This window comes from Trichomonas vaginalis, chromosome V (assembly GCF_026262505.1).
Source record: "Trichomonas vaginalis G3 chromosome V, whole genome shotgun sequence".
Taxonomy (NCBI): Eukaryota; Parabasalia; order Trichomonadida; family Trichomonadidae; genus Trichomonas; species Trichomonas vaginalis.
The window spans coordinates 24,771,239-24,797,330 of record NC_067207.1 but is presented as its reverse complement, the minus strand read 5'-3'; the positions used below and the strand labels follow the sequence as shown (position 1 = coordinate 24,797,330).

The 26,092-nt window shown below is 34.2% G+C and overlaps 7 protein-coding genes and 4 pseudogenes across 11 annotated transcripts, besides 2 other annotated features; 8 read left to right on the top strand and 3 right to left on the bottom strand.

Moving 5' to 3' along the window:
* Positions 1-26,092: part of a mobile genetic element that runs on past both edges of the window.
* Positions 609-24,049: a mobile genetic element.
* On the bottom strand, positions 1,993-2,635 carry TVAGG3_0397360 (annotated as a pseudogene). The gene has a single exon. A coding segment is annotated over exon 1 (643 nt).
* Positions 7,456-8,320, top strand: TVAGG3_0397350 (keratin-associated protein family; the record flags this gene model as incomplete). Its single annotated transcript, XM_051232568.1, has 1 exon — positions 7,456-8,320. A coding segment is annotated over one exon (865 nt), but the record flags the coding sequence as incomplete, so codon positions are not given.
* Positions 10,672-11,336, top strand: TVAGG3_0397340 (annotated as a pseudogene). The gene has a single exon. A coding segment is annotated over exon 1 (665 nt).
* TVAGG3_0397330 (Prim-pol domain family) lies at positions 12,068-12,708 on the top strand (the record flags this gene model as incomplete). Its single annotated transcript, XM_051232567.1, has 1 exon — positions 12,068-12,708. A coding segment is annotated over one exon (641 nt), but the record flags the coding sequence as incomplete, so codon positions are not given.
* On the top strand, positions 13,225-14,048 carry TVAGG3_0397320 (uncharacterized protein; the record flags this gene model as incomplete). The annotated part of the gene is made up of 1 exon (XM_051232566.1): positions 13,225-14,048. A coding segment is annotated over one exon (824 nt), but the record flags the coding sequence as incomplete, so codon positions are not given.
* TVAGG3_0397310 (organellar and viral DNA polymerase type B) lies at positions 15,467-15,905 on the top strand (the record flags this gene model as incomplete). The annotated part of the gene is made up of 1 exon (XM_051232565.1): positions 15,467-15,905. A coding segment is annotated over one exon (439 nt), but the record flags the coding sequence as incomplete, so codon positions are not given.
* TVAGG3_0397300 lies at positions 19,393-20,246 on the bottom strand (annotated as a pseudogene). Its single transcript has one exon. A coding segment is annotated over exon 1 (854 nt).
* TVAGG3_0397290 (uncharacterized protein) lies at positions 20,588-21,017 on the top strand (the record flags this gene model as incomplete). The annotated part of the gene is made up of 1 exon (XM_051232564.1): positions 20,588-21,017. A coding segment is annotated over one exon (430 nt), but the record flags the coding sequence as incomplete, so codon positions are not given.
* Positions 23,150-23,386, top strand: TVAGG3_0397280 (uncharacterized protein; the record flags this gene model as incomplete). Its single annotated transcript, XM_051232563.1, has 1 exon — positions 23,150-23,386. One exon carries the CDS (start codon positions 23,150-23,152, stop codon positions 23,384-23,386), a length of 237 nt encoding a protein of 78 aa, XP_051102293.1.
* Positions 23,547-23,867, top strand: TVAGG3_0397270 (uncharacterized protein; the record flags this gene model as incomplete). Its single annotated transcript, XM_051232562.1, has 1 exon — positions 23,547-23,867. One exon carries the CDS (start codon positions 23,547-23,549, stop codon positions 23,865-23,867), a length of 321 nt encoding a protein of 106 aa, XP_051102292.1.
* Positions 25,522-26,027, bottom strand: TVAGG3_0397250 (annotated as a pseudogene). The gene has a single exon. A coding segment is annotated over exon 1 (506 nt).

Sequence of the window (26,092 nt, the reverse complement as noted above, 5' to 3'; positions counted from 1 at the left end):
AAATTCTCGACTGCTTTGTTATAGTCTCTAAATGGACACATATTTCTGAATGCTTGGAAGTCATAAAAATCTGAAACATCTATTCTGTACATTTTTATAAAAATAAAAAAAATATTTTTTTATTCTTGACTTTGTTGTTGCATTTGTTGCATTTGTTGTTCTTGAGCTATTTGTTGTTGAAGTTGTTCTTGTAATACAATACTTTCACCAGTTGCATCTTCCAATTCGAAACTTTCTGCCGTCATTGACAAATACATAGGACATAAAAGTTTTACAGGAACAAAGTTTGCGTCAACTAATGTCAACGTTATACTTGCCAAAGTGTTTGAGTTCACTAAGGTTGAAAATTCTGCATTCGAATGAACAATAGGCAAACCAGCAGAGAAAGTATTGTTTATACGCATAAGTATCTTTTGGTCATAATAGTTTCTGTCGACATTCGAATAACACTTTGAACCTAAGTTTGAAACAATATATAAGATTGGTGTACTTAAAGTCAACGGAACAGACATTCCTTGTATGACACCTTTTCCTGTTATAGGAAACTGTTGGTAGTAAAAACCAGAAATAAGTTTTGTATTATAGCTCATATTGTTTATAGTAAACTCAGTTAGTATACAAGTCTCGTGTACGGAGGCACTGCGTTCCTCCGTACGCAATACTTGTGAATTTGACACTTTACAAAACCGTTAACGTATATTTTACAACACAAACACAAACACCAACTTAACCTTAAATATTTATAAAGCCGCCAACCACTTCACCTCACTAATGTAAAAAATAAACGTTCTCACTTACAAAAGTATTGCAACTCCTCCCATTGCTGTGCTTCACATAACAGTTCATATTCTTCTGACTCACTTTCTCTTCATATAGGTCAAAGTTACTGTCAAAATAAATGTTAGTAAGTTTTGACAAAGCTAATGAAACACGTTTACCGTTTGTATCGTATGCTTGTATAAACTTTCCATTCTTCATTCCTTCATAAATGCTTAAACTAACTTTACCCTTTCTCCCTCGTATCTGATAGAATGTATTTTCACGAGGAACAAAGAACAAATTCTTGAACTCATGACCGTTGTAGTTTGTTATCTCAATAGTTTTCGTCATTTATATAAAAATAAAATAAAAAATAAACTTAAAAATAAACGTTGTCAGAGGTGAAAAAATAAATTTAGGTGAAGTGGTGAAATCTCACCTCTTTTTTCACCTAGCCGCTTGCTCTGACCCTTCTCTTTTTTCACCCGTTGAATTCATTGCTTTATAACTCTCTTCCTTGGTTTCTTTTTAGTTGCTTTCTTCACGTCTGTCTCCAACTTGACTGTCTTTCTTCTTCGTCCGTAATGATACCAATTACTTCCACCAGTCAATGGGTCAAATGGTCTTTCGTAAGGGTTTCCATACATTCCATAGGGACCATACGGAAGAACTACTGGTGGAGGAAGAGTTCCATCGACTCTATTTAAATGCATTGTTTCACCTTTCATCTGGTCATTAAAGTCTTTTGCGTGTTTTGCAAACTCATCGTCCTTTCCTAAAGCATTTTCTGACTCAGTCGCAACCAAATTGGATGCTTTATTTATGAGCCTATTTTATTTAATCTTAACTTCTTTGCAACCCAGCCTCCAATCTTTCCTTTATTTGCATCTAATGTCTTCGAAACCTTCCTCCACTCATTTTATTTACTGCGTCATAAGCTCCAAGTGCTTTTGCTCCAAATGCTAATGCTTTTGTTCCCATTGCGCCTAAAGCTGCCCAAGCTACCATTTACACCATATTAAAATCATCTCTCTTCAATATTATCTCATAAAAGTTCTCGTTACTGGAGAAAGTCAATGAAACATAAACATTCTCATGGACTTCGTCCTCGCCGCGTTGCGGCTTCATAAACTTCTTTCTTATCTCATCTATACGCTTCAAAATGTCTGAACAATTGCTAACATCTTCTACAACAGTTATTTCATCATGAATGACCTTCAAGAACAAGCTCATTTAATATGCATTAAAATCATCTCAATAATGAGTCCATCCTTTCCATCTTTAGGTAGCACAACATCTTTCATTGAAGAAGGTTCGACAAGTCTTATGTTAAACTTACTGACAAAGTTTGTTATACTATAATGCTTCGGTGGCGAATACATGTAGTTTGAAAGACATAATATAGATTCTTCAGCAAATTCACTTATACTGGATTTTATAACAATGTTCTCACGAGACCAAATACCACCAATTGACAATCTTGTAAGCAATCCTGCTGAACCTTCAACTGTAAACGTCGATGGTAACATTCCACGAAGGTCATCTATTGACATCGTTGAGTCACTGAATTTAAATATTTTCTTAAAGCAATCGTCATTATCTAACCATGCAATAGCTTTGAAGTTTTCATTCGAATATACATCTGCTTCATTAAATGTAAAACCTGACTTCTTTGCAGAGATGACTTTAAAATCTATTGAGTTTGTTTCAAAATTATATGCTATGGTAACTTCTGAAGGTAATGGATGTCCTTCCGCAGTCAGTTGTTCTCTCACTACCGTTTGAAGCTTTGTGTTAAAAACTTTCATGTCATCTCCTGTGTCTAGGTTCACATACACAGCAACAGGAAAACTATCTTGCTTCTTTGTTTCATCATTATACCTCAAAACATTAAAGTTCTTCAATAATATTGTCTTCCTGCTGGAATACTTCGAACTGTCTGATTTCAATAGCTTTCTCACCTCCTACATACTCTACCCAGTGTCTTGGATATTCATAAGTATACTGACTTTCTTGAATTTTGGTAGGTTTCATCATAACGTGTTCATAGTATATCTTTATACTCTTGTCAGTTAGACTCGGTGCTATGTTCTGAATATTTCTGACTTGCATTTTTAATGGAGATAAAATGAAGCATTTAATACATGACGTAGATGAAGACATGAATGAAACTACAGACAAACTTAACTCTTCTCTCATTCTTCCTTTCAGTAAAGGACTATGAGTTCTGTTCAAATGGTGTTTATTTCTATTGTGGAAAGATGGGTTCAGGTAAGACATTTAATCAATTCGTCATATACTCATAACAGAGCGTTTAGGAAACGACTCTATATGACCAAATCATTATATCAGCAACTTCAGACTCTATGGACTCAACAGCGAAAACATTTATGTCAAAAGTTCAAGCCTCTGTCGTTAAAGTTCCAGACAGTGAACTCATTGAATTTCTTCAACGTTACATTCGACGTAAGAGGAAATATTATGCCATCGTTGAATTTATACAGTCAGGAATGCAAAAGACTTCTGAGAGATGGAAAGAATTATTGACAAACACCACTTACGTCAGTACTCAGGAGTTTACGATATGAAACGACTGACAAACTACATTCTATCAAAACTTTCAAAATACCCCTTCAAAAAGTATCCTTCAAACACTCTGCTCGTTTGTGACGACTTCGCCGGAAAAGGTTTAGTGTCAAAGCCTGACTCACCATTAGCTAACATCATTACTAAAGTCAGACATTACCACTTAACTGTAGCAATACTTATGCAAACATGGAGGTTTTTAGCTTTAAACATAAAACGTCTCATAACTGACTTCGTTATCTTTCAAGGTTTCTCACGTTATGATATTGAACTCATTTGGAAACAGTCAGGTATAACATTACCTTTTGAAGAAATTTGGGAAGCATATAAGTCTCTCATCTCTCCTCGTTCATACCTTGAGATTCATATCATGACTAATACCATTAAAGTCAAAAATATTCCATGGGAACGACCAACATTGTTTTAAAGTTTAACCTTCAATTGACTGATGGTAAACAAATTCCATGCATCTCTGTCGCCATTTCTGTTAATATTTTTGCTGTCATTCATATCATCCACTTCCCCATCCGTTAGCTTTTGAGGATATGCGTTAGAATAGCTGTTCTTAAATGAAGGCTTTTCACCTTTGAGAGCATAAACTCTATAACTTTCTGCATACTTTATGTTTGAACCTCCTGAGCCATCATTGACATAAATTTTTATAGGCTTCCACCCTTTGTTCATGTTCCTGCTTCTTCCCTTAGCTCTTTTGTTCAGTAGTTCTACATCTTTATACACAGCACCTGTCTCAGTGAATTCAACAATATTTTCATTCGTTAGCTTTACATTCAAACCCTTGTCGAGTATATTGTTCATTTCATACATATAAAAGGTTTTTATTCTATATGAAATGAGAAGCAAATCCATCTTAGCTGGTGCCGTTAATGTTCCAATTGAACCAACATCAAATGTTGACTCACGAACGACAAACAATATTGTCATAAAGAACTATAGTTCAGAGTGTTTGAAAGAAGAACCAGAACTGAAATCCGTGAATTTAAACTCAGCTTCAAACGCTAACGCTACATCAGATGTTAAGTTAGAGTATCCACCACTGGACCAAATTCTTTCAAGAGAAGCCAACGACAACCCTTACACAAATGTTCAAACAAATCCTTCAGATAACGTAGACCATTACCTTCTTCAGTTATACCAAACAATTTTACTCAAAGACGATAAGAAGCTTTTGACAAATCTTATAAGTAAGAACCAAATAATTCTAACAAAGGAGGACCTTGAAAATGTTATCACGAATAACAGGGAAACAATGTGTCATTGACTATCTCGACCCTGAAATCGAATGCTGTGGTCAAACGCCACCATTCATGAAAATAAAGCATCATTGAAACACCAGGAACTACAGGAGTTGAGTTTAAGTATAAATATTCGAACGAGTTATACAAAACTTTCAACAGAATATAAGCTTTGTTTGAAATATGTTTTAGTAAATTAAAGCAATTTGTAATATCTATCCAAAACTTCTTCAACAGTATCGAACTCATTCATAATGCAAACCTAATCTTATTGACTTGGTGCAGTTTTCACTAACACAATATAGCGCTTTGCGCTCGGCGCCTTTGACGCCTTTTTCTGTTCTCTTGACTGACATAACTAACTCATTTGTTTCATCAAACAGCAACAACCAAAGTTCATGACCTAATACATAACATTCATACTTTTATATTTTTAGCTCTGAGTTCTCTTGTAAGCTGTTGCATTTAATATTTTCTAAAAAGTCAACTTCAACAGTCATTCGCACTGGTGCCTTCAGTTCTACAGGCTCTCCTTGAAAGTCAACAAGTCTGAATTGCATGTCTTTCAAATTATGAGGACTAATGCGAACCCATTTACCTAAATGAGTTGCTATGACAGGAACGTTTGGAATGAAACATTGAATTGACTGCATAACAGAAGGATTTATATTCTACTGAACCTTTACTATTAACTCCTGAAATGCCTGTGACATTAGCTATTTTAGACTCAATGTACAAACAATTGCCACATAACATACGTATGGAACAGATTTCATCTCAATCGTTTTGTCAACACTTTTCAAAGGAAATGTCATATGGTATGCACCCAGAAGCAATTGAACTCTATGACTCATTCGTGTTATCTTAAACTCCTTTGCATAACTGAACTTCAAAACTCCTGCAATAAGTTTAACATTCATTAAGTTTTCTTCGTTATCCTTGTTTATTGTAGTATTTATGAGAGCATTTAACACTCCAGCTAATGTTTCCATCTTATATTCTACATTATTGTGAAATCTTATTTCGTGCTTCTTTCCATCTATTTCAAGCTCCATGAAATCTGTTTCATCTGTTATAACGAATGAAGCGATAGTATTGAAGTCAACCATTCTGAATGCAAGCGCCTCATTCTGTAGACCTAAGTTTTGTTTGTAGCTTTACTGTCCCGTATTCGTTTGGGTCTGTACTTTGCAAATAGAACAACATTTTATTCTCATTAAAATATGAGTATAGCTGCATATGCGTATGAAGCTGACAGAGCTAAACGTTTATATTTTGGTCAATACTCTCTCACACTTACTGACAAATATATTGTTATCACTGATGGAAATACCGAGAAATACATAACATGGAAGGACTTATGAAAAGTTTGACCCTATTTTAACTCCATGTACAATGCCATTCATTGTAAATGGTGAAGTTGTCATGAAGAACGACACAACAGTATATAAGTCTGTATATGAAGCATTAGAATATATGTTGAATTATAATCCCGAAAGATTTGACCCAAGCACTACACCATGTGCAATGCCTTTTATTAAGGACGGTGAAATCGTAAGAGTTTCGATTCAACGGTTTACACAGCTGTTCAAAACAGTTTACAAAACATTTTAGCGAATATCTTTAATTCAGAAACTACAGAAATAAAATTACCATATATAACAGATGCTAAAGAAATTAAATCAAAAAACGACAACATTATTTACGTCACTTAATGATTTAATGACTTATATCATTAATATTCCTGCACCAACTACAGCATTTGATCCAAACTCGACGGTTTGCAGTGTACCTTTCATAAAGTCGCAAACGGACTCTTTGAGTCCTGAAGGTCTTTCAGACCGAAGCGACCAGGCGAAGCCCATGACAGTTCATTATTACTTAAGGGATTCAACAGTTTAATGAATCATTAAAGGCGTCATTAATGAAATCATTGATTTTAACTCATTCACGAATACATATAATTCATTCATTAATGTTTCATATGCTTCTAAAGAAGGTGAGCCAAAAACTATCGATAAAGCGGTGTATGAAATAAAAGCATCAACGACGAAATTGAATTCGTTAACTTTTTGACGGTGATAGTTTCGTTAATGACATAACATCGGGGAAAACAATTTTAACGAAAGAATATTTAAAATCTCATGTTAGTGAGTTCGTTGAAATTGAAAAAGAAGGTGGAATTAAGTTCGATCCACTGAATTTCATTTTCAACTTAGCTAATGCGGGCATTAGTTTCGCTGAATGGACAACTATACAGAGTGAAATAAATGCAATATGGACGTTTTTGGGGTCAAAAGCGGGAATGGGTGAGCTTGTAAATGCTGCAAGAACATTAGGTGAAACAGGAAATTTTGTAGATGGTTTTAAAAGACTTGTTTCAAATGTTTTAACAAACACAAAGAAATTATTTAGATATACCATACATAACGGACGGATTTTCGAACAGGTAGCAACAAACCCTCCGGTTATGGCTGCGTTGATGATGGTTAGAGATATAAAACCACGTAACGACGGGAACGAAGAACATGAACAACAGAGCCCAACGGGCTCAGAGCCACATAGTGGCGAGGATACTGGTCGGGTTATTCAAGACATTAAAAACGTGTATCCTGAAGTTATTGATTTATTTAGAGGAGTTAATGATTCAATTTCAAAACATTCTATAACCCTCGATGAAGAGAATAAATTAACAGATTATATATTCGTCATTATTGCAGAATTAATGAAGAGAATAAATGAAAAAGGAATTGGTGATATCATTAATGTCAGCGATGTAATGATGAAAAGAAATTTTGACTCATTATTTACAAAACCGAAAACAGAATATAGTCTTTATGACGTAATTACCGAATTAATGAAAAAGATTAATGATAATAAGAGTTCTGGCGGAAGAGTTGAATTAGAAGTGAATGATGTTAATGAGAAATTAGCCGAAAAAGCAGATAAAAACCACGTTCATTATATAACTTCAGACGAACAGATTATAACGGACTACCATGGATATTTAACACGAAGTGATGAAGCGAAGACAAAAAATGTTAATGAAAGAAGATATAAATACATTCGTGCTAAAGGTTATGACATAAGCTGTACTGTACAGTATGACACAGGTAAAGCACCAGAAGCATTTAGTTATAACGATGAAATTTATGCCTCTACTTTCTCTGTTAATGGTGTATTAGTTGAACCAAGATTTATGTTAAGAGTTAAGTCAAAAATAACGTTTGAAGATGCTATTAAAAGTAAAGCTGACAAAGTTGAACTCGAAGCAATGAACAAAGTTTTGAAATCTCATAAACACAACATCTCCGATATAAATGAACTTCAAACTTCTTTAGACAGTAAAGCAGACAAGAACCATACACATAAATCCTTCACTACTGTTAGAGCAGACGACATAATATTGAACTTTGACCTTGGTTCAAGTGCACCATTAGAAAATCCAAGTACAAGCGTAAAAGATACTCTTAACAGTTTAGATAACAGTTGCAGGAACATTGAAAGTCATGCCAGAAACTTTGAAGCATATGAACTACCAGCAATGTTAGATAAGAAAGCAGATAAGAACCATACACATAAATCCTTCACAACTGTTGCTATAGAAAGTATTGAAGGAACGGTTGGCGGAACTGGTGGGGATGCATTATATTGTAAACCTCCTAACTTTCCACAAGGTTTAACATCGGATGACGACATAACGACGATGAGAAACATTAGATGTAAAGATGTTTATGTCATGAAGGATGAACATAATATTAAATTCACTGCTCAAGATTTATATGACAAGAAAGCTGACAAGAACCATACACATAAATCCTTCACTACTGTTAGAGCAGACGACATAATATTGAACTTTGACCTTGGTTCAAGTGCACCATTAGAAAATCCAAGTACAAGCGTAAAAGATACACTAAACTCCTTAAATAACAAATGTATGAATATCGAAGGTCATGTCAGAAACTTTGAAGCACATGAACTACCAGCAATGTTAGACAGTAAAGCCGACAAAACTTATGTGGATACAGAACTAACAAAGAAATTTTCGAAACCAGATACAATGACATTTACAACAGAAATTATAAATGGTGAACCAGCAACTCCATTTGAATTTGTTAGAGGTCTTCAACCGGATACTTTTGAATTTTTCTTGGATAATTCTATTGAACTAACATTACATTATAAAAGTGGAACAAATGCAACATTTCATCCGGGAGATACATTCCAAATGGTATTTAATGACATAAGTTCTTTAGAATATGTTTATAGAGTTATGAGCATATATGATTTAATATATCCTATAGGAGCTGTTTATACGTCTATGAATCCAATAAATCCAAACACTTTATTTGGTGGTAGATGGTATGAAATAGTTGACAGTTTTCCATTCTACACTAATACGCAGTCAATGAAGATGGGAGGTTCAAAGAAAATAGGTATTGAAAACCTTCCTTCACATATGCATAGGTTCAGTGGAAGAACATCTGTGGAAGGAAACCATTCACATTCAATAACAAAAGAGGTTATACAAATCTTGCAGCGGGTTCGGATAGACAGGGAATGCATAGATATGATATCACAACTGACCCCAAAGATGTTAGCACAGGTATTTTCTGTGGAACTGCAGGAAATCATACACATGTTGTAGCTGGTATTACAGACCCAGCAGGTAATGGAAAAGATTATATGCCTCCTTATATAACAATGCACGCTTGGATACGAGTTGGTTAAAATCTTTAACTTTACATAAATGAGCTTGAAAGAAGTATTCGAACAACATCCATGGAGGTCATTTAAGAAATTCAATGAAGCTGCAAAGAGTTCGGGATTTACTAACAGAGCTGAAGTGAAAAGGTTCTTTGACAAAAATGTTGTACATCAAACAAAAATAAATCCTTACGACTACTTTTTACCAATTTACTCCAACACTCCTGACGCATACCAATTTGACACTCTCATTCAAAGCAGAAAATGTGGTCATAAACCATTCCTCATCTTCATAAATGTTAACACTCGTAAAGCATATGCGTATATAATGAGAAATAAAGGAACTCATGAAGTGTTAAGAGTTTTACAAAAGTTTGTAGCAGAACATAACCCAAGTATTTTAACATCAGACCAAGACGGTGCATACCTCAGCAACGAAATCACAGAATTTCTCATTAAGCATAACATAACTCACTACACTACTGAAGACCATAACCATAACATACTCGGTATCATTAACCGCTTCATAAGGACTCTCAGAGATTTAAATCAAGAGCGAGACTTTACCGAAGAAACAATGAAACATTTTCTCGAAGTATATAATTCCTCAACACATTCTACAACAGGACATACACCAAATTCAATGACACAACAACAAGAAGAAAAGTATATACAAAAGAAACGAAGCCAAACACAAAATATCAGAAATTCAACACAATTTACTCTCATTCCTGGTACAAAAGTTCGTGTAGTTCTTGACGACAAACCATTGACAAAGAAACGTTTAAGGTTAAGTCGAAATTATTATATCGTAGACTCTACGCAAGGTAATGGATATCTTATAAAAGCTGCTGACGACTCCATAGCATTTTACCCTCGACATAAATTAGTCGAAAGTAGTAATGGCAAACTTGCTGAAACCATTGACGAAGCAAAGCGAGGAGTGGTTATTGAAATACTTGACTATAACACAAACGATGACACTTATAAAGTAAGATATGAAGGAGGCGTTGAAGATGTTATACCATCTAAGAACTTGAGAGAATCTAAACCAACTCATCTGGGACCATTAGAGCGGGAGTACTGGAAAGATAAAAACATGCCAGAAAGAATAAGAAAATTCTTCTAAACTTTTTCGTTGGATGTAAATCAGACATGAATGAGAACAGTCATGATATCATTAATGGTACCATTTATTTTTGTCATAAATTTACACCAAAAATATAATTTAGGTGAAGAGGTGAGATTTCACCTCTTTTCTCACCTCTTTTTTCACCTCTTGAATTTTCGTGAATTTTCACAAAAGACCAAAAATAAAGTTAGTTTTATTTTTATTTATTTTTTTATTTTGTATGTAAGAACAGAAATGTCAGTCGAAGCAAAAACATTCACGAACAAATCAAATGGCGAAACATTCACAAAAGGCACTTATAATGGTATTGAAGTCTTACGTAGAGACAAGGATAGTTACATTAATGCAACAAAGATGGCAAGAGAAGCGGGAAGGTTAAACCATTTAAACAGATTTCTCAATAGTACTAAAATGCAGGAAATTCTTGAGTTTTGGATGAACGAATACGGTGGAGCCAAAAGTGGCTCGACCTCAAAACAAGCATTTTATGAGCTTACTAAGGGTGTTATAAATGAATTCAAAGGTATTTACATACATCCTGACCTCGTTCATTTTGTTGCTGAATGGTGCTCTGTAAAGTATGCATTTTATGTCAAAGATATTATGGACTCCATAGACAAGAAAGTTCATGAGAAATTAGATGAAGAAGAACTCGAAGATACAGTGGAGAATGCTAAACCTTTGTTTGAAGAAGAAGTTGGAAAAATGTGTGAAAACAATTAGAACATGAACGTGAGATATATTATGGTTATAGAGATTCTCCATACGAACTAGACCAATGGGAACAAGAAGATTTAAAGAGAGAATTTAGAGAATATGAACTCGCTAAGATAGCATTTGAAGCTGCAGAAAAGAAGTTAAAAGTTTGGGGTCGTTTTGTACAAAAATATTGTGAGTAAATGATTTAGGTCATTCAATAATTAATTATTTTTGAAGAACTGAAGGTGCTACCATGTTACCATGTGCTACCAGGTCAATGAACTTCTCTGAAAAAATGAGACAACATGACATTTTGACAACAACACAGGAGGAAGGCATTTTATCGTATATGTTTTGTCATGATTTCTTCGTATATGTTTTGTCATGATTTCTTCGTATATGTTTTGTCATGACTTCTTCGTATATGTTTTGTCAAGACTTCTTCATCATAATGAGTGTAAATGACCCAAAATATATTTTAGGGTAGAAGGGTAGATCTAACCTCATTTCTAACCTCATTTCTACCCTCATGAATTTTCATGATTTCATCGTTAATGTTTTGTCAAGACTTCATCATAATGAGCATAAACGACCAAAAATATATTTTATCGTTAATGTTTTCAGGTTATTCAATAATTAATTATTTTTGAAGAACTGAAGGTGCTACCATGTTACCATGTGCTACCAGGTCAATGAACTTCTCTGAAAAAATGAGACAACATGACATTTTGACAACATCACAGGAGGAAGGCAGTTATGACTTATTTTTGAAGAACTGAAGGTGCTACCATGTTACCATGTGCTACCAGGTCATTTAACTTCTCTGAAAAAATGAGACAACATGACATTTAGACAACAGTCCTGGAAATTTGATGCAGTCCAAAAATAAAGTTAGTTTTAAAATTATTTTTATTTTTTTATTCCTATATAAATGACAGCAACAAACAGCAACAACAGCAACTTTATCGTTTCTGATGAACAAGTTATTGATTCATTAGCTGAGGAATTAGTTGTGGCAGAAACTAAAACCCTCAACGAAAGAATTGGTGAAAACAAGATTGATTTACATAACTACCTCAAACATGATGGAGGAAGAGGAAGGAAAACTGGTATGGCTTTATTAGTAAATAAAATTTCAAATTTAACGATTATAGATGTTGATATCAATAAATCGTACAATGATGAACTTAAAGAAACAGTTAGAAAAGATATTTTATCAAAACTTTCGGATAAAGATGTTATCGTTAAAACCGCTTCAGGAGGTCTTCACATTTATTGCAACACTAATTTCTTCTATTCAGTTTCGAACAGAATGATTAAATGTTATTCCTGCAATGATTATGATATTGATATCATGACTTCTATGGATGATTCAAAGCGTTCTTTAGTGGTTATGGCTGATTCAAGAGTTCGCAAGAATGCATCAGAACCAATCAATACATACTCATTCATTCGTGGAAGTTATGATTCAACATTAACTAGAACAGTGAATGATATATTAAATGATTTGAATATTAAGGTAAGAGTTGAACAGAAGAACGAAGAAATAAAGACTATTATGAATGAAACAAAGATGTAAACATTGACGATAAACTTGCCCAGAGCATAGTTGATGGCATCAGTGATTTTGAAGTACATAATGACGGTGGAAACATGAATTTGGAAAAAGAAGTTACATTATTCACACTGTTTCAAGCAATTAATTCGTTACCGGATCATTTAATTAATGAAGCATACGATAACGTTTATAACTTCTGCAATTTAACTGAAAATGCAAAAAGTAATTTTGAAAAAGCACGTAGTAGATATGCACATTTAATGACTTCTCCATTTGTTTTAGTGAAGATTCTAAAACTTTATCAAAAGGAATATTATGATGAATATGTTTTACCTTTATTACGTAAGCCAAAAATAACATTTGATATCAAACTTGATGATTCATTCTTGATAACAGATATTAGACGCAAGGCTGAAAATCATCAGTATAAAAACAGTTCTGAAGTAATTGAGGATTTATCACGTGTAATCCGTTTTGTAGATTATGGAAACAAATACTTCATTCAAAAGGACTATAATATCCACGACAAAATGAATCAAATATCATTCGTTCTTCAATCAAACATGAAAGAGTCACTTAAAATGATTAAATTATTTAAAGAAGAAGGTAAAACAATAACAGCATGGGATGTACTACTAAATCAATTGTCTTCATTAACTGTTAAGGGTGTTTGCTTTAAATCTGATTCTCCAGATGTTTTCTCAACGTTTCAGGGTTATAAATACAACATTCTCGAAAAAGTAGATTACTCAAAAATTGAGATGTTTATGAATTTCATTAAAGAAGCCATTTGTGATAATAACGATGAAGTGTATAAATACCTTCTCGGCTGGATTGCATCAATGATTCAACATCCCGGAATCAAGAATGAAACAGCAATTATTTTGAAAGGACTTCAGGGAACAGGTAAAAACAGATTTACAGACATTATTTCTGAACTCCTCGCTGGTTATTCATGTAAAAACATTACTGAAATAGGTGAGCTAACGGGTAATTTCAATTCAGTAGTTGAGAATAAAATGTTTCTTGTACTTAATGAACTCAAGAATGTGGGTGAAGACAGACTCGCAAACTTCAATGCTTTGAAATCAATTATTACGGATAATGAGATTAGAATTAATGAAAAGAATCAACCCAGAAGAACTGCTCAGAACGTTGCAAACTTCATTTTCGTAACTAATAACGTCTACCCTGTCAAAATTGAAGTTGGAGACAGAAGATACGTAGTTTTAAGAGTTAATGGTAAATTCAAGGGTCAATTTGATTACTTCAAGAATTTAATGGATTCATGCACAAAGGAATTTTATGATAACCTTTTAACATATTTTATGCAATATGACCTTTCATCATTTAATGTACGAATCATTCCGATGACTGAAGCCAAACAAGATTTAATCAAGTTATCAGCAAATCCTTTAGATGAATGGATAAATACACATTATGATGAATTGTGTACAGGTATGACGTGTGAAAATGCGCTATTCTGCAAACCATCAGACATGAAAGACAAGAATTTCCAAATGAGTATTAAGGATAAATGTGATAGGAAACATAGAAGAATAGATGGTAAACAAACATGGTGTTATGTTTTGAAAGAAGAAATGAAAGGATTATATAAACAGGTTGAACCAAACGATAATGAGGATTCATTTACTGACGATGAAATACCTGTAAATGATGCTTTATAAAGTATGATTGGAATTTATTTTTGCCTTCCTCCTGTGTTGTTGTCTAAATGTCATGTTGTCTCATTTTTTCAGAGAAGTTAAATGACCTGGTAGCACATGGTAACATGGTAGCACCTTCAGTTATTCAAAAATAAGTCATAACTGCCTTCCTCCTGTGATGTTGTCAAAATGTCATGGTAACATGGTAGCACCTTCAGTTCTTCAAAAATAAGTCATGAATACCTTCCTCCTGTGATGTTGTCAAAATGTCATGTTGTCTCATTTTTTCAGAGAAGTTCATTGACCTGGTAGCACATGGTAACATGGTAGCACCTTCAGTTATTCAAAAATAAGTCATAACTGCCTTCCTCCTGTGATGTTGTCAAAATGTCATGGTAACATGGTAGCACCTTCAGTTCTTCAAAAATAAGTCATGAATACCTTCCTCCTGTGTTGTTGTCATCATTTTTTAAAGAAGTTAATTAACCTGGTGACATGGTGACGTAGTGACACCTTCAGTTATTCAAAAATATATTTTTGCTTAAATAACTTCAGGGTCTATTTCTTCAACCATTTCACTTCCTTCGTCAATGTCAATAGAAGCTTCTTCAACCTTTGGTAAGAATTTCTGTATAACATCTTTGTTCGTTATTGTCTTCAGAGATGAAGGATAATATTTCACAGATGTTTCACCCTTCTTATATTCTTTCTGTTCGGAAAGATTCATAGCAATACTGAAGAAGTCAACGTTAGAGTTCTTTATAATAGTATAGTGTGTATCTTTGACATTCACGAAGAAAACTCTTTTGTTTCAAAACTACTGCTAACTCTTGTGAAGTATAACGTTTGCGGTCAATGACGATAGCTAATGGTCTGACATACTGACCAAACTTAGATTCTTTCACAAACTTCTTGTTAAAGATAATTAACATTTGAAGCATTATTGAACTCATTCTTGATGGCAGTAAGCGAGAGCATTGTATGAAAAGAACTTGCAATCTTGCATGTGTTTCATTAAATAAAATATTAATTATTTTGAAAAATAACTTAAAAAAAATCTAATCTAATTTTTTTCAAAAAAATATTTTTTTATTTCCTACTAAAGATGTATCGGAAGTTGTCTAAGTTAGAACACTCGGAAATAAAACAACTTCTTACAGAAGCTAATATAGATGTTGCAAAGCATTACGCAACAAACAAAAAAGCACTCGCTGACTTCATTAAAGACTATAATGGTGCAATAAGTTATGATAGAATTCATGAGTTCATAAAGCCGCAACGCGGCGAGGACGAAGTCCATGCAAGAGCATTTCCTTTAAATGACATTGCTATTGACTTATATCATAGACGTTCAGTACCTCATGAAGTAAGAAGAGAAATATTTGACATAACAAATGCAAACGTTGGTGAAACAAGAAGAAGAGACGACACACTGAAACAACAGAGAAGAGAGATGTTTAAAAGTGCTATAGAACAAGTTCGCAAAGCTAACGATGTCATTCGTTCCATTGACGACAAACCAAAAGAAGGTGAGAGATGGTTAAAGAAAGATGAAGAGAATAGGAAGAGGAAATGTGAAGTCAGGCAATAGACTCATTGACTTTAACATCGAAGCTTTAGATGAACCAAACAGAGACTACTTACACAAACATTTCGGTAAGGTTTTCATGAGACTCTTAGAGAAAATTAAAATAAACTCGCAACAGAGATGGATGGTATGTTATAAACTTGGTGGAAAGTATGAATGTTCTACGTTAAACCTCAATAATATTGGAACATTACTACATCAGCTCTTGAAGGAGAACTTTATATCAGAGATAGAAGCAAATGCTGCAGGTATTGTTGAAATGCACTATGACTTCTTCTTGACAAACATAAAGAATCTTACCGAAATAAAGATGTATGATTTAACAGAATATGAAGGCTTAACGATGTCAGATGTAAAGAAAGGCAAACCAAAAAAGAGACCATATAGAGATGAAAGCACACTGACAAATGACCAGAAAGCCATTTTGGAAGCTCTTAAGCAAACAGGAAACCCAGCACTTATAGAAAGCTTTTGGAAAGATAATGGTGAAAAGAAGTTTTATAAGAAGAGAAGCGGTCAGTTCTGGAAGTATCTTTGCACATTACCTATAAATCTTGAACGCTACCAAATCTTCAATGAACTGAACAAAAGAACTGCAACACTTATGACAGAGGACAATTGTTTCGTTTATGCTTGCATTCAGGCTGGAGTAAATGAAGAAACTATTGACCACATGAGAGAAGTCATTCGTGTTAGAGACTTTCCTCAAAGTAAAGTACAAGAAATTTCCGATTCAACAGGTATAGCATTTAATGTTACCATTGGTTATTTCAATGACTCAAGACATAATGAAATAAAGAGATATATACCAAAAGAATGCGAAACTGTTAGAACTATTGACTTACTTCTTGTTGAAGACCACTACATGCTAAATGAAAGATTACCAATGACAACATACTTCATTCGAAACTATATAGAAATCTTGAAGGAGTGTGGTGGAATGAACATTGAGAAACAGATGAAGATTTATACAAAGAGAGAAGATAAATATGTAGTTCGTTATGATAGAACAACACCGCTATGGGATGTTATGAAAACATTGTGGGAGTGCAAATATTTCGAACCTATTTCTTATGGAGAACTTTTCACATATACTACTGACTTATATAAACAGAACCTTGCACCATTTAAAGATTTGACATATGCTCCAAAGTATTGTGTACAACTGAAGAAGAAAGCAGAGTCAAAAGAAGTAAATAAAGCTAAATGTAAATTCATTCCTGAGCACGTTTTCTTTGCTGACTTTGAGTGTAGCACAGACGGCTTTCATAAAGCTTTTAACATCTGTTATGACAGTGAAGATGGTTCAGTGAGTGAAAGCATTTGGGGTCAAAACTGTGCAACAGAATTTTTGGAAAGACTTCCTGACAAGAGTTTAATATATTTCCACAACCTCAGTTATGACATAAACTTCATCTTAAGACACATGACAGAAGTGAAAGGAACTCCCATCATTAAAGGTTCACGAACAATGCAAATAACTGGTTTATATAAAGGACGGGCAATTATTATAAAAGACTCTTACAGTGTTATAAATAAGAAGCTTAAACTATTTCCTGCTATGTTTAACTTACAAACAGGACCGAAAGAAGTATTTCCATATAACTACTACAGCAGTGTTTTGTTAGCAAATGACAACAGAACTGGTGTCATTTCTGAAGCATGTAAGTTTATCCATGATGCAGATACATTCATGAAAACATAGATTCCATCAAAGGTTGCAGAATAGATGAAAACCACTTCGACTTAGAAAAATATAGCACGTTTTACTGCAAACAAGATGTAAGAATTTTAAGAGAAGGTTTTGTAAAGTTCCGCAATGACTTATTGAAAGAGTTTGATTTAAACGTTTATGACTACGTTAGTATTTGTTCTATTGCTAACAAATTGTTTGAGAACAGAGTATACTTCCCGAATGGAAATCTTTATGACCTCTCAAATAAACCAAGAGAATTTATTTCGAGATGCATTCAAGGTGGAAGATGTATGTTGTCAGATAACATGAAACAAAAGAGCAAAAAGAAACTCATTGCTGACTTCGACACTGTTTCATTATATCCTTCAGCTATAGCAAGACTTTATACTTTAGAAGGTATTCCAAAAGTATTGAAGGAAGAAATGTTAAGCACAGAGTATCTCATGAGACATTTATTCGATGATGACCAAAAGGAACCCATTGGTGAAAAGTTTATGTCTGGCTTCTTTGTTCTCATTAAGATAACAGAGATTGGTATACCCAGACACTTTCATTTAATAGTTTGCGACCCTGAACTAAATCCAGAACTTAACGTTCCAAGAAGTTCAAACACTTGCTGTCTCATGTATGTTGACCATATAACATTACAAGACCTCATAAAATATCAAGTGTCAAATGTGAAGTGTTGCAAGGATACTATTACGATGGAAACAGAGATATGAGAATAAGAGATGAAGTAAAGAAGTTGTTTGAGTTAAGGTTAAAGTATAAGAAAGAAGGAAACCCCTTACAAGAAATTATAAAACTCATTCTGAACAGCATTTATGGCAAAACTATTCTATCTCCTATTGAGTCAAAAATAACCATAGTAAATGACAAAGATGCTATAAGATATGCTATAAGAAATTACAACCATATAGTGAAGTTCGAAGGTTTGGATGGTTCAGATAAAACTATTTTCAAGCTAACGAAAAGCATTTGCAGACACTTTAACTTCTGTCCACTTGGTGTTAATATTCTGTCTATGTCAAAACGTATTATGAATGAAGTATTCTGTACTGCAGAGGACATGGGACTTCAAATCTTTTACCAGGATACCGACAGTGCACTTATATAATGAAGACATCCAAAGCTTGCAGCAGAGTTTAAGAAGAGATATGGTCGCGAACTTATAGGAAAGAACCTTGGTCAATTTCATAGCGACTTTGCAGAAATAACACCTGGAAAACAAAGTTTAGCTTATAAAAGTATTTTCTGTGGAAAGAAGACCTACATAGACTTACTCACTAACGATTTAAATGAAGTTGCATTTCACTGCAGAATGAAAGGCGTGAAGCAAGATGTTATTGCTTTAACCGCTAATGAAATGTTTCCTGAAGCTATACAATGCTATTACAATGAAGATAAGAACATTCACATACCTGTTGGAACATATGACAAAGACTCTGAGTTCAGTTTAATGAAACTTTACAAAGCACTTTATGATGGTCAAGAGATTGCATTCGACTTATGTAAGTCATGTCAACCTTGCTTTGCTGAAAAGTTCAACTTTTCAATAACGACTAAAACAAGCTTTATTCGTAAGTTGAAGTTCTGAGGTCATGGGCTTCGCCCTTGCCGCTAGCGGCTTATTTTTGTCAGCAATGAGGTCATGAATGAGGTCATGGGCTTCGCCCTTGCCGCTAGCGGCTTATTTTTGTCAGCAATGAGGTCATTCGTGATAAAAATAAAGCTAGCGTAGATTTTACAATACTGCGATGGTAGAGTTTAAGAGTTGTGCTTCAATGTAGAGACAGTCCTTCCCATCTGGAGGCAAGAACACTGGACATTTATGGTCATGAGTGGAGAACATGTCTATCCAAAACTCACGATTGAAGCCAGTTAATTTATAGTATTTAGGGTTAGGAAGTGGTGAAGTTCTTGTATGACCAATGAACTCATTTTCAACGCCTTTGGCTATATTAGAGTAAAGTATTGCTTGCTTTCTATCCAAATGCCAGGTGTTACAATCTTTGAAAATTCATTTTTCCTCGGAAGCATTGCATCATAATTGAAAACATTCTTAAAATCATCACTTGGTTCGGAGATTTGAAATCTTATACGTAATGGATTTTCTTTCTTTTTAGCGACTTCATTGAATGGTGAGAATACAATGAATTGACAGTCATGTGTTCCATCTTCATTTTCATTAAATTCATAATGAAAGTCTATAAGTTGTGGCTGACTACCTTCTTCCTTCAGTTGTGCAAGAAACTCACGTAAAGGCTGTAAAGTTTGTACTTCAATGTTGAACTTTTTCTCGAACATCTCATTAAATGAAATCATACATTGCAACAATGTTGTATCGTCTTTAAAGTATTTGTATATGTGAATGTTTTGGGCGCTTAAAGACTGTTCGTCATTTTCTATCTCGACTTGAAGTATAAAGTCAACCTTTCTGAAAGCACGTGTTATATACATAGATGTTATGCCAATGTACTTCTCTTCATTTATGTTCACAATCCAGTCTGTTGGAAACTTAAACGTTACTCTGTTCCCCTTTATTTTGACGTCAGGGTTTTCACTACTGAACGCAACAGATAAAGGTATTTGTCTATACATTTAGTTTGGATAAAAATAAACCATTTACTCTTTCTTTGCTTCAGCTTCCTTTGCTTTTTGTTCTTCCTTTGCTTTTGCTTCTTCTCTAGCTTTTTTGCCAGCAAACGTGGGTTCTTCTGTCTTCCAGCAGCTAATGCAGCTAGTTGTTTTTCACTAAGTTTTCTCTTTGGTCTCTCTGGCTTTTGTTCTTGTTTTTGTTCCTTCAGTTCGGATAAAATTTGCTCGCGAATTTCTTTCTTCAATGCTTCAACATCTATGACCCCTTGGGTCTTGTCCATATGACTTGTCTGAGTCATTTGACTGTAGATAAAAAACTAACTTAAAACTTTAACCGATGTAAAATGAGCTTGTCAAAATCAGAGCGAGAGTCTATTATATTAAATGACGCAAGAGGAATACAACATCCTTTCTATTACGTAAGTCAGAGTAAAGATGGTAAAATATACGTAAGAAAAAGAAAGGTACCATTAGCGAATGCAGAGAGCGACAACATTAAGGTGCATGGCAAGGGTGAAGTCCACGAAGCCCATATAAAACCTTCTGTTCAAACTGAGCCACCAAAAGAACAAGAAGAAAAGAAGCCAGATGTACTTTCAATAACGAACCAAGAGCTTATTGCAAAGTTCGTGAATTTCATTGAAAAACAAACCGAGTCAAAGAACCCTGACCCGCCAGTGAAAGAAGTTGAGACAAAAGAGAATGTACAGTTCATTGAAAATGTCAAGAAAACTTCCACCACGAATACCAAGAAGAAGAGTGAGAATAATGAAGTAAATAGATATTTTTATCTGAAGTAAATACATGCAGAACGAACAGTTAAACGAATTTACTCCAGCAGAGCATATTCATCAGATTCGCTCATATTTCGATATCATAGACAATGCAGTTCAAATTGGTGACACTAATAGAAAATATTCTGACGCAAGATTCCATCACAACCTGGAACTGCTAAAGATAACACATGGGTAACATTCAATCTCTCACCTCCTGGTGAAAATATGTTGGACCTTTACAATACATTCATTACGTATAAAATGGAAGGTCAATTTATTGTAGATAAAGAAATTGGTTCAGGTTCCAATAAAACAAACCCACCAGGATTTTGGATTGGTTTCGATGACGCTTTCTATGCAGTTGCTGGATATCAAATCCTTGCAAATGGTCGTATCGTATATTCTCAAGACAACGCAAGAGAAGAAGCATATATAACTTCAAACTCACAAACTACCGAACAAATAAAGAAAGTAGATGTTTTTTCAAAGACTCGACATGAAGATGTATGGAGTCATTCGGGAACATGCAGAACAGGACAAATTGTTAGTGGTCCAATTACAGCAGGAAAATCATTTGATTTTAAGCTTCGTTTAAGAATTCCTGTTAGAAGATTCCTTCCATTAGAAGCTATAGATTTATTCCAGCTTTTGCAGGAAACATTCAGCTTAAAGTAAAGTTCAGTAGCGACGCCTTACAATGCACATCTATATCTGTAAATGATATCATTGCTTTCAATCCAACTCTTAAAGTTGCATTTGCTTCAGATTCAAATCCACCGACAAATAAATTTGTTCCATGGAATGAACCATTCACTATGATAACGAAGGCAGTAGAAGCTAGTGGAACAGTTACTATTACAACTGTAAACCCAGCAACTATTTCGAACAAAGATGGATTTTAATGAATGTTTCATTCATCCAAAGTCATTCTCTTTAGACCCTAACATTTATACAGAACTTGTAGAACATTATACAAACGAGGCTTTATGTTTTCCTGTTAAAGTTATGGATTGGATTCCTATGGACGGTTCATTCTCAAAGAATACAGATAGTTCAAGTGCAACATTTACAGCAGCTTATACGCCTATTAATGTTAAAAGTATTTGGGCACTATTTAGAAAGAAAGACAACTATTATGTTAATTTTGAGAACCCTAAGTTTAAATATCTTCAGCTTTCCATGGGAGCTTATGGAAATATGCCTGCAGAACCTGAAAAATCATATGGACCTGTATTTTATGAAATGGTTGCGAACGCTGCAATACAAACAATGATATGATAGGATTTAATGAAGATGTTATGAGGTCATTGGTGGATGATGGTAGTGTGGAACATAAATGGGATAGCTATGACAACACACATTTCTTATGTGGTTTTCCAACAGAAGTGGACTTTTGCTTCCAACAAGGTCAAACATCTACTGCTCCAATAACATACAAATTGTCTGTTAAAGGACCTATTGAACTAGCAACTGAAAACGTACCAAAGCCACTTATTGGATTTATGAGGGATTGTTGCTTTGCATTCAAGGTGCGTCTAGGCATCCATAATAAGATTAGACGACTATAACTTAGCCACGGACGACAGTGAGGAATAAAGGATGAACGTTTATTTTTAAAGCTTATAAATGAGTTCTTCATCAAGCTCTCGTGAACCTTCACCATCTATGAAACAAACTTTACCAAACGATTATGGAGCACCCATTGAATATTTCTTACGAGCTGCACAATGGCAAAGAGCAGTCTCACCAAGGTTAGGTGTTCCACCAGCTCCTGTCAAAAATAGCATTTGGTCAAGTCCTTATATAAAATATGGTCTCCCACTAGGTTTGCTAGCTACAGCAGGAGCAGTATGATGTTGAAAAGAAATAAAGCAAATGTTATAAATAATACTGAAGTAGCTGAAGTTAAACAAACTCCAACACCTTCGCCAAAACCAACGCCTTCACAAGCAAACCTTCAATAACTCCTGAACCTATGGAAGTACAAACTCCTGTTCAAAAGTCAACTCCTAAACCGACTCCAACATTTAAACCAGAACCTACTCCTCAAATAAATCGTAAAACTCCTGCGTTTCCTTACTGAAAAATAACGTTATTTTTATTTAATATTAAAATTTTTATTTGATTGAAATGACGACTAAAGTCACTGAAGCAATGAAACAAAAGTTTTTGGTAGAATACATTAAATCAGGAGCGGTTCCAGAAGGTTTTTACGTTCATACTATGAAGGATGGTAGAGTTCAGTTTAGAAAGATAAAGCAACCATTAGATAGAGAAGGTATTTTGAGAAAGATTAAACTTCATGAGGACAACATTGCTGAACTTAAGAAGAAGTTAGAAGAGTTGGAGAAAGGAAGAGAGTTATAAAGTAATGAATTCAACGGGTGAAAAAAGAGACCCAAAGGGTCAGAGCCGCAAAGCGGCTAGGTGAAAAAAGAGGTGAGATCTCACCACTTCACCTAAATTTATTTTTTCACCTCTGACAACGTTTATTTTTAAGTTTATTTTTTATTTTATTTTTATATAAATGACGAAAACTATTGAGATAACAAACTACAACGGTCATGAGTTCAAGAATTTGTTCTTTGTTCCTCGTGAAAATACATTCTATCAGATACGAGGGAGAAAGGGTAAAGTTAGTTTAAGCATTTATGAAGGAATGAAGAATGGAAAGTTTATACAAGCATACGATACAAACGGTAAACGTGTTTCATTAGCTTTGTCAAAACTTACTAACATTTATTTTGACAGTAACTTTGACCTATATGAAGAAGAAAGTGAGTCAGAAGAATATGAACTGTTATGTGAAGCACAGCAATGGGAGGAGTTGCAATACTTTTGTAAGTGAGAACGTTTATTTTTTACATTAGTGAGGTGAAGTGGTTGGCGGCTTTATAAATATTTAAGGTTAAGTTGGTGTTTGTGTTTGTGTTGTAAAATATACGTTAACGGTTTTGTAAAGTGTCAAATTCACAAGTATTGCGTACGGAGGAACGCAGTGCCTCCGTACACGAGACTTGTATACTAACTAACTCAGTCGGACATCCAAACATAATGAAACCTGCTCTAGTTGCAGCACATGTTACACCCGTACTTAAAGTATTAAATAAGTCAACAAAACCTGTTGGTGGTATATCTGAGTAAGTATCTTCAAAGGAGTATTTTTTACCATTCACAACAATAAAGTCTTCTGGTGTCAAAAGAGCAAAACAGGCTTTAGTCGTCATTGTGTTTAAGGTTAGTTTACAATATCGTCCTTGAGGACTTTGTAAGTTTGTTGTTATAGAATTATATGACTCAGGGTTTTTAGTCGTAATAGTATAAACCATTATATCTTCTGCCATTTATATATATTTAAAAGTTTTTCTGAAAGTGGAGAAGAACTTCATCTAAACTTTCACATGGCGTTTCTTGAAGTTCTCTGTCTAAGAAGTTCAAATATTTTGTAAAGACATAGAACTTTCCTTTGTCTACACGAACAAACAAAACAGGGTCTTTCATATCGTTCAAAAGTGTGTAAAGTCCTTTACATGAAATAAAGTCTATATTATTTTTCTTCAAACATCTTTCAAGAAGTTTTGACATTTTTACTTAGCAAATAAATTTTAAGGAAATGTTGTGGTCGTCAAATATTTTTATGACGTCTGGGAAACTATACTTTAAGTTCAACGTTTCACCTCCTTTCATAACGTATATCTTGTCAATGACATTATATGAACACCACAGCAACTAATGTCGGGTTCTATTTCATTGATGTTTATATCGTCTGCTGCCTCTGTCAAAAGTTTCAATAGTTCTTTCAAAACTTCATGAGGTGCAATGACATATGAGTTCACTTTTACAGGGTTGTGTTCGACCAAGTTTAACATTATACTTAAAGCTTGACAAATCTTCTCCTGAGTTTGAAGTTTGTCTTTCAGTTGTTGGTAGTCGTTTCGAATATCTGCAACAGAACTTAAGTCTCTGCTAACTTCAGGATATGTTGGTTCTTTTACAGGAACAATTGTTATACCATCTTTGTCTTCGTATGGTTTCCCCCTTCAACATCTCTGTCTTTGACATTGACAACAACACTTTGACTGTTTGTTTGAGTTGGTGAATTTAACTTCACATCTGCCACCGCCATTAAACCTTTTGAAACACTCACGCTTCTATTTTTCGGAAATGACATTTTACTTAGAATAAAAAGATGGACGTATTCGAGTATCTCTTCGAATTGAAGCAGAACAAAGTTTACACACACAAACAATACAAATACATTGACAGAATAGTTCTTTATACAAACAATGGTAAATGTTATAGAATAGCAATATTTGCTGAACCTAAATATTTCCATAAAGCAAAGAAAGTTGGTATAACTGAAATGGTGAAAGTTCTTGAAGCAGACAAAAATATAACTTCAAAACTTACAGATATTTCTAAAGGTAAGTTTATCTTACAATATTATGTCAAAACTGGCGTACTGTCAACATTTGACGGAGAGAAGTCAGTTCAAGGACAACTTACTGACCTGCTGCCAAAATCTGCTCGATGGAAGCTGTCGTTATGCCAATCTGAGGAGCCCCAGCAGGTTTCATCGAACGAATCTTCAAAAGAGCATCTTCCGTGAAAAGTGCTATTGGTTTTGTAAACTTCTTTGCTCTCAGTTCATCTGGACCGTCTCTGTCACCAGTATATTGTATTTGTACAGTACCAACAGTTGAAATACCACCCATAAAGTCTTCTGAGTCAGCAAATGGAATGCCAAGCCAAAAGTTTGAACGGTCTCCATTTGTATATTGAGTTTTTTGACCTCCTGTATGAGTCCATACTTTCACATATGGCATAATAGAACTTTGCATTTCAGGGTTAATGGTTGTTGTGAAGTTGTTGTTAAAGTTCATAGCATCTAATGTCAAGTTGTATGACCTCATATCCTCAACTGTAGAATATTCTTCTCTTGGATAATATTTGCCATCTATGTTTATATGATATTTAATACCGGGGTTGTAGAAACAAGAATAGTCATTTATAGTTCGTCTGAACAGTACAAACATAGTATCTGCATGTTTCATTGCAGTTGTTAAAGCAATA